The sequence below is a fragment of the Dromiciops gliroides genome, chromosome 3, assembly GCF_019393635.1.
Source record: "Dromiciops gliroides isolate mDroGli1 chromosome 3, mDroGli1.pri, whole genome shotgun sequence".
NCBI lineage: Eukaryota > Metazoa > Chordata > Mammalia > Microbiotheria > Microbiotheriidae > Dromiciops > Dromiciops gliroides.
In genome coordinates, this window is record NC_057863.1 from 411,107,130 (window position 1) to 411,119,665 (window position 12,536).

General features: G+C 37.9%; 1 protein-coding gene across 1 annotated transcript; it reads left to right on the plus strand.

Moving 5' to 3' along the window:
* The first annotated feature begins 466 nt into the window (after positions 1–466).
* LOC122749048 (14-3-3 protein beta/alpha-like) lies at positions 467–3,080 on the plus strand. The gene is given in 2 exon segments (XM_043995220.1): positions 467–820; positions 823–3,080. Coding segments are annotated over 2 exon segments (738 nt in total). The 5' UTR covers positions 467–657; the 3' UTR covers positions 1,398–3,080.
* Positions 3,081–12,536: the final 9,456 nt, after the last annotated feature.

The following is a 12,536-nucleotide window of genomic DNA, read 5'->3' on the forward strand; positions in this document are numbered from 1 at the left end:
TGACTGTACCATCTAGCTGCCTACTGTGTCATGTGTCATCTTCTATTCACTAAATACAAGTAAACTGGAAAATGGCAGACCTTAAAAATGATGCATTCCTGGTAATTAAAAAAAATTATTGTTGCCTTTTGTTTTCATACCACAGTTATTTTCTCTTAAATACCTCCACCCTCTTTGAATCCTGCCTTGTAATAAAATATTCAAGCTAAGTCAACTGTCAGGGAACCATATTTCATATCTCCTGCCTTTCTCCTGAGAGCAAAGAGGTGTGCTTCATTGCATCTGTGAAAACTGAAAGCAGTGGAATTCAGTAATAATCCTACATGTTAATTCCACTAAAGATCATTGTTAGCTTTCTAACAGATGTCTATCCTTCAATACTACAATCTGTTCTGTGTATTCAAGATTAATTTTCCTATTTCTGAATTCCTGCTTTTATAGTTTTACTCCCCCATTAAAAAATTATCAGTGGGGGGAGCGGAAGCGGCGACCGGAGCGGAAGTGGAGCCTCCGCTGCCTCCGTTGCTGTTGCCGCACCCCGGGGGAGCCACCGCCGTCGCCGTAGTCGCCTGAGGAGAAGTTTGAGGAGGGAAGCGGTTGCCGCGCTCGAAGTCTTGCCGGGAAGTGTGTTGTCGTTGCGCTACCCGCTGCACGGGAATGACCATGGATAAAAGTGAGCTTGTGCAGAAAGCGAAACTCGCTGAGCAGGCTGAACGTTATGATGACATGGCTGCTGCCATGAAGGCAGTCACTGAGCAAGGGCATGAATTGTCCAATGAAGAGAGGAACCTCCTTTCGGTAGCCTACAAGAATGTGGTAGGTGCCGACGTTCTTCCTGGCGAGTGATTTCCAGCATTGAACAGAAGACAGAGAGGAGTGAGAAGAAGCAGCAGATGGGCAGAGAGTACCGTGAGAAAATCGAAGCAGAATTGCAGGATATCTGCAATGATGTTCTGGAGCTCTTGGACAAGTACCTTATTCTCAATGCCACACAACCAGAAAGTAAGGTCTTCTACTTAAAGATGAAAGGTGATTACTTCAGATATCTCTCAGAGGTGGCATCTGGAGACAATAAACAAACCACAGTATCAAACTCCCAACAAGCTTACCAGGAAGCATTTGAAATTAGTAAGAAAGAAATGCAGCCCACACACCCAATTCGACTTGGCTTGGCTCTCAATTTCTCTGTCTTTTACTATGAAATACTAAATTCACCTGAGAAAGCTTGCAGTCTGGCAAAAACGGCCTTTGATGAAGCAATAGCTGAACTGGATACACTGAATGAAGAATCTTACAAAGATAGTACTCTGATCATGCAGTTACTCAGGGACAATCTCACTTTATGGACTTCAGAAAACCAAGGTGATGAAGGGGATGCTGGCGAGGGAGAGAACTAATGGCTATCATGCTTCACTGTCTGTTCAATATCACTCTGTACCCTACACATATATCCCTTTGTGCGACAACGAATCGTACGTCAACTTTTCACAACCTCAGCATAGCAAAAAGTCCGTAGGGTGAACAGTTGGTGTTTGTATCAAAAACTGAGATTGGTAAAACAAATAACGATGGCATTCTGGAGTTTGATTCTGATTAACATTGACAATTAGGATTACTGAGTGTTTCTCTTTTTCTCTCTCTCTCTCTCTCTTTTTTTTTTTTAAACTGAACACTGTGATTATGGGGTTTTGTAACTTAGCAGAACTCTTACTGGTAGAAAAAAAAAGTAGACCTGAATTATGTGTGACTTTTTTGAAAGTTTAATCTGATATCCAAATAGTCAAAGTACAATTCTGTTGTAAAGTTGTACAGAAAGTTATAGAGATTATATTGTGACACTGGGATGAGGAATGAAACACCCATCTGGTAGTATTCCAGCTCATTGACAACTGAAAGTGATTCCACCTATTATTTGGGCTTCAGATTTCATCACTTTGGGCTGTTTATAGTCCAGAACCAGTGAAAGCCACTGTCACACTTTTCCTTTTCCTCTGGGCAAGATGGACCCCTGACCTCCAAATTCCTTTGTGACAGTCACCTGGATTTTGAAGCTGAATAAGGTCTAATGCACATATAACCTAGAATCATGGGATTTCTGAATTGGAAGTACCTCTCAACAGCTATCAAGTATACCCCTTTCCCATAGCAATAAGTTACCAATTTGCAACTTATGCTTAAATAGTGGAATCATCCTTTAATTGTGACAAGTGAGCTGAAGCAAGAAAAGATGCATATTTTATGAATGGCCTTATCTGTTTGCTGGATATTACCTTTAAGAATAATGTACTTACAAGATTGCCTTTCTCTAGGAAAATTTAAAACAAAAAACCTTTAGGGTATTCCCAATTTAGAACTCAAAATGCAGTCTCCAGCCATTCTTTCCACACTGTCCTCTCTGCCTATTAATGTAATTTTTTCCTTCCTAGATTTCTTTCCTTCAGCCTCTTCTTACCTATCTTTTTTCTTTGTGGATTCTGTCCTTCTGTATATTTTTGCTTCACTTTTTGTGAATATATGGGAGGGGGGGGGAGGGGGGAGGGGGGAAGGGGAGTTTTCCAGGACTTGTGGACAGGCCAGAACTGCAGGTGCCACCATTCAGTCTTCCTCCAGTTCTTTGAGCATATGCTGCTCTTAAGTCATACCCAAAACCTGACTTAAGTCAGTGTGTAATAGTTCCCATTATTTCCTCCTGGAATGCAGCCCCACCACACTTGTTAGTACCTGATGTCAGGTGTGCCCAAATGAGACCCTATCATTTACAGAATGTTGCATGAACCATGCACAGGAAAGGACTTCAAGCATCCAGGCCTATCGTCTCACAGCACCGTCTCGCCACCTTAACATTCCACTGAGCTGTCAATGCCATCTGTTTGTCCATTGTCTGCTAAAACAAGTAAAATTCATGCACTGATTTAAAAAAAAGAAAAAAAAAAGAAAAAGAAAAATCACAAAAACACTCCCCCCTAGCTGAACCATTGTGCAGTTAGTCCTTGGCGCTTGATCAACGCAGTAGTGAATGTGGAACCGAGCCTGTCTGTATATCTGGTAGCTCTTTTTTGCTTTGTTTTTACTGACCAGTATTCTGCCTAACGTTTGCTTCTGTGATGGGTATATTGCGTAGCACACACGTGGTTGTGAAAATAGTATAGCAAAAACAAAATGCCTGGTTATTGATGTACTAGATTTGTGTCTGTCTTTTAAACAGTTCTAGTTTCACCTTACATGGAATAATCAGGAAGAGTGTAAAAGAATTCAAAAGTGAAATAAAAAATTTTATCAGTTAAAAAAAAAAAAATTATCAGTGGGGGCAGCTAGGTGGCTCAGTGGATAAAGAACTGGCCCTGGATTCAGGAGTACCTGAGTTCAAACCCAGACTCAGACACTTGACACTTACTAGCTGTGTGACCCTGGGCAAGTCACTTAAGCCTCATTGCCCTCCCCCCCCCAAATTATCAGTGGCTCCCCATTGCCTAAAAGATAGAGCTTAAACTCCTCAGTCTGGAACTTAAGACTCTTCACAAACTGTCTTTAACTTTTCTTTCCAGGTTATTCCTTATCATTTGTCTCTATCTCAAGTCTATGAACTAGTATTTACTGCACAGAGTTGTTGTGAGACTCAAATGAGTTTCTATACACATACACACATGTGCATTTACATATACATATACATGTACATATACATATACATACATATATCTAGCTTTAAAGTGCTAAATTAATATTTATTATTATCAACAATTGTTAATTTTTCTTATACTGGAAGAATTGTTATTATTCTTATATGTCTGGGCTCATGGAAGCAAGCAGCATAGTAAATGACTATGTAGAGACTGAAAGAACAGGACAGTGAAGATGCAAGTCAAGTCAACAGGCACCTACTACATAATAGCAACTCTGCTAATTGCTTAAAATACAAACCCAAACAGAAAAAAAAGACGGTCTTTGCCCACAATGGTAAGGGGGCATGGTAGATAGATTCCAAAGTTTCAGGGGTATACCCTGGAGTAGAAGAAAGGCAAGGATGGTCTGGATTTTCTCCTTAAAATGCAAGTTCTTGGAAAAACTAGCTGGATGGGCTGCAGGAGCAGAGGATACTTCCAGTGTGGGAAATCCAGTGGGGGTGTGTGTGGAGTGAATATCCAGAGTAAAAAGGCTTCTGTGGGCATGATATAGAGTGCAGCCTGTAGAAGTTAGGGGCTCTCATACTCATTTTTTTTTTGTGGGGCAATGAGGGTTAAGTGACTTGCCCAGTGTCACACAGCTAGTAAGTGTCAAGTGTCTGAGTCCGAATTTGAACTCAAGTCCTCCTGAATCCAGGGCCAGTACTCTATCCACTATGCCACCTAGCTGCCCCCATCTCATACTCTTTTTTTTCTGATAAAAGTATTTTTTTTCCAGTTACATGTAAAGATAGTTTTCAACATTTGTTTATATAAGATTTCCAATTTCAAATTTTTCTCCCTCCCTCACCCCTCCCCCTCCCCTGGACAGCAGGTAATCAGATATACATTATATATATATATTAACATTAAACATATTTCTGCATTAGTCATGTTAAAAGAGGAAAACCAGAGCAATAAGGAAAAACCTCAAAATAGAAAGACAACAGCCCCCAAAACAAAAGAAATAGTATTGTTCACTCAGCATCTATACTCCACAGTTCTTTTTTTTTTTCTGGATTTGGAGATCCCCTTCCATCATGAGTCCTCTGAAACTCTCCTATACCATTGCATTGATGAGAAGAATCTAGTGCATCACAGTTGATCAACACACAATGTTGATGATACTGTGTACAATGTTCTTCTGGTTCTGCTCATCTCATTCATCACCAGTTCATGCAAGTCCTTCCAGGTTTCTCTGAACTCCTCCTGCTCATCGTTTCTTACATCATAATAGAATTCTATTACATTCATATACCACAACTTGTTCAGCCATTCCCCAATTGATGGGCAACCCCTCAATTTCCAATTCCTTGTCACCACAAAAAGAACAGCTTGAAATATTTTTGTATATGTGGGTCCTTTTCCCTTTTTAATTATCTCCTTGGGCTATAGAACTAATATTGGTATTGCTGGTTCAAAGGGTATGCACAGCTTTATAGCCCTTTGGGCATAGTTCCAAATTGCTCTCCAGAATGTTAGATCAGTTCACAACTCCATCAACAATTTCATACTCATTTTTAGACAACACGTCCTAAGTTTCTGGTTGAATCCTTCTCCTGTTTGTTCCCTGAAAGAATGTCCTCCCTAGAGGCCTTGACATTTGACCCAGTTCCCCACCTAGCTTTCTGTGATCATTCATGGGACTTTGGACAGTCAGAGGAGTATCATGAGCTCACTGAATTCCTGGCTGGGGGAGTACAGGCATCAAGGGGAATGAATGAATTCCAAGAATGAAGTGGAGAATTGAAGGGACTTGAAAATGGAGATGGAATGGTGATATTTTACTAAAATCTCACCTTTTCTTCTCTTTATCTTAGAGACCAAGGCAACAATACAGTAGTCAATTAGATTTTGTGAGGTTCCCATATGATCTTCCCTCACTTTTTCCCCCTGCCTGCTATGATAAGGTGAGTTGGGTGGGGGAGCTAGGAAGGAGGCTTAAGGCACAGAGAAATGCTTTAATTCACTGGAACCTCCTGTGGTGATTATTCTTTACTGGTAGATCTGGAGACCTTTCCTGGTAGGAATCCAAGTGGGCTGCCACCATGACACCTCATTCTCAGGGAGGAAAATGGAGTCAGAAATCAAAGACATCTTCTCAGTCACTTTCCTGGGGAAATATTCATTCAGGATGGGCCCCTATCCTTCAGTTTGTAATCTCGAGATTTCAGAAAAGGGAAAAATAGCCTCTCTATTAAAAAAAGATTAGGGACAGATTCTCCCCCCCTTTTTTTGTGGGACAATGAGGGTTAAGTGACTTGCCCAGGGTCACACAGCTAGTTAGTGTCAAGTGTCTGAGGCCAGATTTGAGTCTGAGGCAGATTTGAACTCAGGTCCTCCTGAATCCAGGGCCGGTGCTTTATCCACTACACCACCTAGCTTCCTCCTCTCCATCCCCTTTTAAAAATTAGAACTCACATTCCAATTTCCTCCAATAGCCCACTGCTGGGGTATTTCGATTACTCCTGCCTACAGAAAGTAGCTGTCTTGAAGGGAGTTATCAAGTCACTGAATTAACAAGATCACAGACACCTTTTTCCATCCCTCCTAAAGTGGCCCACTTGGGTTAATCTCCTGCTGAGGTTCTTTTTGCCCTCAAGCCAGTCATCTGTTATATCTTGCTTCCTCCACTTCATTTACAAATCCCATTACTCTGGTTACATTGCTGCTAAAAATTACAGAGGCCAGGAACATTTATGTTTTGGCTGCATGGATTTCTATCCAGTTCAGATGTCTTTGAGTACATGGGATATGGTGCCCTTCATGCATAACTGCTTGGAAGGCATACAGTTTCTGCTAAAATCTCTCCTTCCTGGCTCTCTCTGAAGATGTGAAATGTCTTGGCAGCCGTACCTACACTTCAGTGCTTTCTTCGTCTGAAAACACTTTTAATTTTGAGAAAAATCTCCTTTTGTGGGGATCTGCGATGTACAGAAATGTCACTCCGAAGCATAATTAGTGCTTTTCCTGCCTCAGCGTTTTCCCAACTACAAAGTAGACCGATATTGCTTCTTCTAGCAAAATTTACAAGCTTTTTCAGGTATTCCTCAGCAATCTATCTTTGTATTATGCAGGAGCCTGCCACAAGATAGGCCCAACTAAGTTTGCTTAGGACAATCTTTCTTTGGTCCCAACACTGCTGTGAGGTTTTCTTGGTATGGGTAGATTCCCTCTAGCAAGATCTATAACTATAGCTGGACAATGGGAACTTTCACCCAGGGTCCCCAAATTTATAGTGCATTGATAGCACTTATATATAATTTACAGTGAGGAAGTACATGAGCATAGAATAAAGTTAGCAAAGATTTTTTGGGGGGGAGAGGAACTAGACCTGTGATTTCATTGGTTTAGAAAACTCCTGATAAGGAAACATACAATTTATGACACAGATTCACACGTTCTTTACAGGTTATGGTTTTAGAGGGTTGTGCTGATAAATTAAAGGACTTGTTCAGAGCCACACAAATATATAGGCTGACTCTCTATCTCCTATGCCAGGCTGTCTCTCTTAGTTAAAATAGGAAGCTCATAGATAGTATGTTTCTTCTCCAACTGCTTCTGTCCCCCCAGACAAGGGTGACTTGCCCACAGTCACACAGTCTCTTCCTTAGCCTCCCCACCAACCTGCTGCTGAATTCTCCCTTTCTATTCCCCACAACGGAATTGTTGTAGACACCAACATTGCAGTTTGGGACTCTGCCACTACTTTTCCTTCTAAGGGGACTTTTGAAATGTAGTCTTTACTATATCAGTAGTGCTGCTAAATTCCAAATTAAGAAACCTGAAAAATGCATCAAGTTTGAGCTTTTAGCTATCATCCATAGATGATAAACTCCTTGAGAATAGGGACTGTTTCATTTCTGTCTTTGTATATATGCCCATTGTCTAGCACAGCGTTTAGGTGGTCCCTTGATATTTTTGGAATTACCAAATTGAATTAGTTATAGATTTTACAAGCCCAAACAAATCACTTACATTTTCTTTTTTTCCTTAAATTTATTTATCTATTTATTTATTCATAAAAGTATTTTGTTATTTTCCAGTTGCATGTAGAGATAGTTTTCAACACTTGTTTTTATAAGATTTCTAGTTTCAAATTTTTCCTTCCTCCCCCTCCCTCTCCCTCCTTGCTCCTCCCCAAGACATCAAGCAGTCTGATATAGGTTATATACGTACAATCACATTAAACATATTTCTGTATTAGTCATGCTTTGAAAGAAGAATCAGAAGAAAAAGGAAAAATATCAGAAAAGAAAAACAAAAAAATATAGAAATAGTATGGTTCAATCTGCATCTAGATTCCATAGGTCTTTTTTTTTTCTCGATTTGGAGGGCATTTTCCATCACGAGTCCTTTGGAACTATCTTGGACTATTGTATTGCTGAGAAGAGTTAAGTCTATCACAGTTGATCAATACACAATGTTGTTGATACTGAGTCACTTATATTTTCTAGCTGTGACGAATTTAAATGAAGAATAGTTGCTCTGGATGTGGAAGGTGATATGAATTAAAGATGTGTGATTAAGAAACTCTCAGAGACAGTTTTCAAGGATGAGGACCAATCATTTCTCATTGAAGGATTATTCTTCTTCCTTTCTACCTAATTGTTTGAGGAGGAGATGACTTTGTTAGGCGTTTGTAGTAGTAGTCCAAGTTACCCTATTTGTGGGCAGGGCTAAAAGGTATACCTGCCCTAAAATATCCCAGTCAATGACTATATAATATTTCATTTTTTGTATAATTTTGACATTTTTCAAAGTGCATTTGCACAGTAATCACAGGTTATTAAGTGATGTATGTTCATATTACAAAGAATTATGTGTTGAAAAGTTGGAAATTCATAGTTTTCCTTTTTCCTTGAATATATCTTAACATATGCAATATGAAAAGTATATATTTTAAGTATTTAAATACATTTGTTGAACTAAATTTAATTGAATTCATATAACTAATTTAATATTATACTTTTATTTATATCTCATTTGATCAACAATGCCATAAACCCTGTGCTAAGCACTGGGGATATAAATATGAGAAAAAAGATAGTTCCTTCATGGAACTTACATTCTAATGGGGGAAGACAATATACAAAAAGGAGCTAATAAACAAGGGGGCATTGGAAGAAAACCATGTGATATTTATACTGTATCTTTTTATTTTATATTGACAAACATGTATGTCATGACTTTAGCTTATCAGGTGAATTATAATTTATACAACAAAGTTTTAAAAAGTGAAATTTAGTCTTGACATCAGGAATAACAATTAGAGTTATTCCAAAATGAGATGGACTACCTTAGGTGCTCCACCTATCTGCCCCCCATGTGAATTCAACTAGATGAGATTTGATGTTCTTTCCAATTCAGATTCTGTGAATTTCATTATTTAAGTTTGGTTAATGACAAAAGACTAATTATCACAATAATATTTTCATTTTTCTCAAGAAACAGTGATTTGATTTTGCTATGATAGTGCCAAAGTATGCAACATCATTTCCTTCATAGGAAATATTTATATAGACAGAGTTAGGGGCCAGCTAGGTGGTGAAGTGGATAAAGCACTGCCCCTGGATTCAGAAGGACCTGAGTTCAAATCTGGCCTCAGACACTTGACACTTACTAGTTGTGTGACCCTGGGCAAGTCACTTAACCCTCATTGCCCTGCAAAAACAAACAGACAAAGAAACAAAGAAACAAACAAACAGACAGACAGAGTCATCGTATTGGCCCTTATTATGTGTGGGGAGTGTTGCTTTATATATACAGACTTTGGCTTTTGACAACTCTTCCTTTTTAAGCAGTGGAAGGGAATATGACTGATATGAATTTATTTGCCATAAAAAATTTGTAATAGCAAATTATTGCCTACTTGGAAATAATACTCTTTCCTTAATTTGATTTTCCTTGGTTTTTGCTTGCTTTTTGATATTTTGGCTCATTGGCACTTTGTTTTTGACTGACTTCTCCTATTTGCCTATTTCTGTGTACTTAATCCAGCATGATTTCATAGGATCATAGATAAATAACTGAAAGATACCTTAGAGGTCATTTATTTTAATCTAATTGGTTTATAGGAAGGGGTGTGCTGGAGCCATCTCCAGCTGGCTTGTGAGAGCTGATTATTAAATTTATAATATGAACATTTATACTTTAGAAATTAGCACATGCTACAAATCAGGGTTTAATTTATTATTTTGCTGATTGTTTATACTTAAAGTGATGAAGAAGGTGTTAATAATAATGATTAAACTAAAAGTATATCCTCAGCAATTTTTTTTTGGAGAGCTGATTGCTAAACATGTGCCAGAGTACTCTAATTTATAGCTGAGGTAGATGAGGCCCAGATTGGTAAAGAGATGTTTACAAGGTTGTACAAATAGTAAGGACAGAGGTAAAATTTCAACCCATGCCTTCTAACTTCTAATCAAGAACTCTTCCTGATTAGGCACCCCTAGTTTGGCTGTGTTGTCATTTCACTTTTTTTTACCTTTGGCCTCTTTATGTTGACCAAAACTTTGCTATCTCCACTTCTCTGGGTGTAATCTGATTCCCTGGACTGCTGTGGGCTGGCAGTTGGTCTTTCCAAGGTCATTTGGATGATGATGAAGATTGAGACAGACAAAGGTACTGCCTACAATAATTTAGACATAATGTTGAGCCACAAACATTTAATAGCAATATTTTAGTAGATGTTGTGATTCTGAACCTTCATAAGTTCCAAACAATATAGAGTGAAAAGTTCTCAAAATATAGAGACCTAGAAGAAGAAATTGAAACCATGTGGGTATAGAAAGAAATATCTATCAGCAATCTCTGCTATTTTGTCTGCTACTGGAATTTTCCTGAAGCTGTTTTTTTTTTTTTTTTTTTTTTTTTTTTTTTTTTTTTTTTAGTAAATCTACAGAAGATGACCTTGCATGCCAACACTTTCATCCCATTACAAAAATCAATTGTTTCATCCACCTGCACAATAGGCTGGCAAACATTAAGCCTAGAAGAACAATAGTAGGATGTCAAATTGATGGTTTCTATCCAAAGTTCATTAAACATGAGGATAAACTAATAATAGCTAACATTTACCCAGCCCTTTTAAGTTTGCTGCCTTTTTATGTTCACGATCCCAATTGATTCTGATGGGACCAAATCCTTCCACTCATGCTTAAATCTTAACATCGGGTTATGTCAGTCTTGTTTTAAGCTCACTTATAAAATGAGGGGGCTGGTCCAGATGGCTTCTGAGGGCTCTCTAGCTTTTTGATCCTATAATCCCAAGACTTCAAGTTGTCTGGACTGGAAAGTGGGACAATATCTGAAAATAACAATTAAAAAAGGAAAATGTCCTTTTCATACTTTGTTCTGTTCTGATTTTTTGTTTAGATATTTTCATTTCCTTTATTCAGATATGGATCTTCAGAGTAGGAATATGATGTAAATATTCAGTTTTGTATAGGGAAAGCGTTCATAGCATATTTTCTAGGCAAGAATAAGAAATGTATTTGAGGCAAAATAAAGATACTTTTTTTTTTTAAAGATATTTTCTTAAGAGGGTGTGCAAAAATAACTAAGGTAATTTAAAGAGTTTTTGAAACTGACATAGTGCTCCCATAATTAGAAACAGGTGCATATAAATTAGTAAAGAGAGGAGACTAATCGTTACTAATGGACCCTTTACTATAGAAATTTTGCATAATAAAATGCATAATTAAGCATTAATGACCAAGTAAATGGTGGGATTTCATCTCACTTGTGCTAAATTTTAGCCTAAGGTGAAGCCTAATGTTTGTAATGCTGAGGTTGCTTTTGCTTTGAGATATTTATTAAAAAAAAATTCAAAGCTCTTCTGTATTTATTTAGAATTTGCTGGTGTTTAATATAGATTTAAGGGATGGACATCCTTAGAGAGGTCCGGGATGCCATGGGGACTCTCCTATCCAGGATGTATAAATTGACTGGAATTATATTCCTCAGAGAACTGTCTCTACCTCTGGAAAAAACAACAAAACAACAATAACAACAATAACAACAACAACAAAAAAACCCCAAACAAGCACTGCCCCCTGAATGTTTTCATATGTAAACCATTCAAACCACCTTGGATAGTTTAGACTTCAATGAAAACACCTTTATTATATGATGAGGCTCTTGGATGAGGACTTTGCACATTTTGATAATGAATGATAATATTTTGACAGAAACTAAACCAAGAAAATAGAACAAAATGATTCACAAAAGTTCAATTCAATCTTTTCATAATCACGCAAGAACAATATTTCCCAGTTCTGATTTTTTTCCATCAAGAATACTCAGAAACTCTCTATTTCATAAAAGGGCTGTTTTCCCCTATAGAGCTAGGTTCAGTTGTTCTGGTTAGGTTATTCTTGCTTGCAAACCTAAAACTTTTACCACACAGAAAAATACATCTAATTCTAAGCTCTGTACTCCTTTATAAGTGGAAGCTGCTAAATTTTGAATGATCCAGCACTTAGCACAATGACTGGACCATTGTAGGCACTTAATATATGTTTATTGATGGACTGATTATTGGTTGATCTTGAGTATGATTCCTCAGTATTGGAATTCTTTCTTTCTGTCTGCTTGTTGTATTTTTTCTTTGATGTCGAAGTTCTATGTTTTGGCTATAATGTTCCTGGGACTTCTTAGCTTGGAGTTAATTTAAGGAGGTAAACAGTGTGGTCTTTCTACACCCACTTGAATCTCTTGTTCTTAAAGAAATGGACAGGTTTCTTTAATGATTTCTTGAAACATGATGTGTAGACATTGGCTTTCAGGTGGTTTAATGATTGTTATATGATCATTTCTTGATCTGTTTTCCCTGTTGATTGTTTTTTGTTATGGGCCTAGCATACCCCAGAT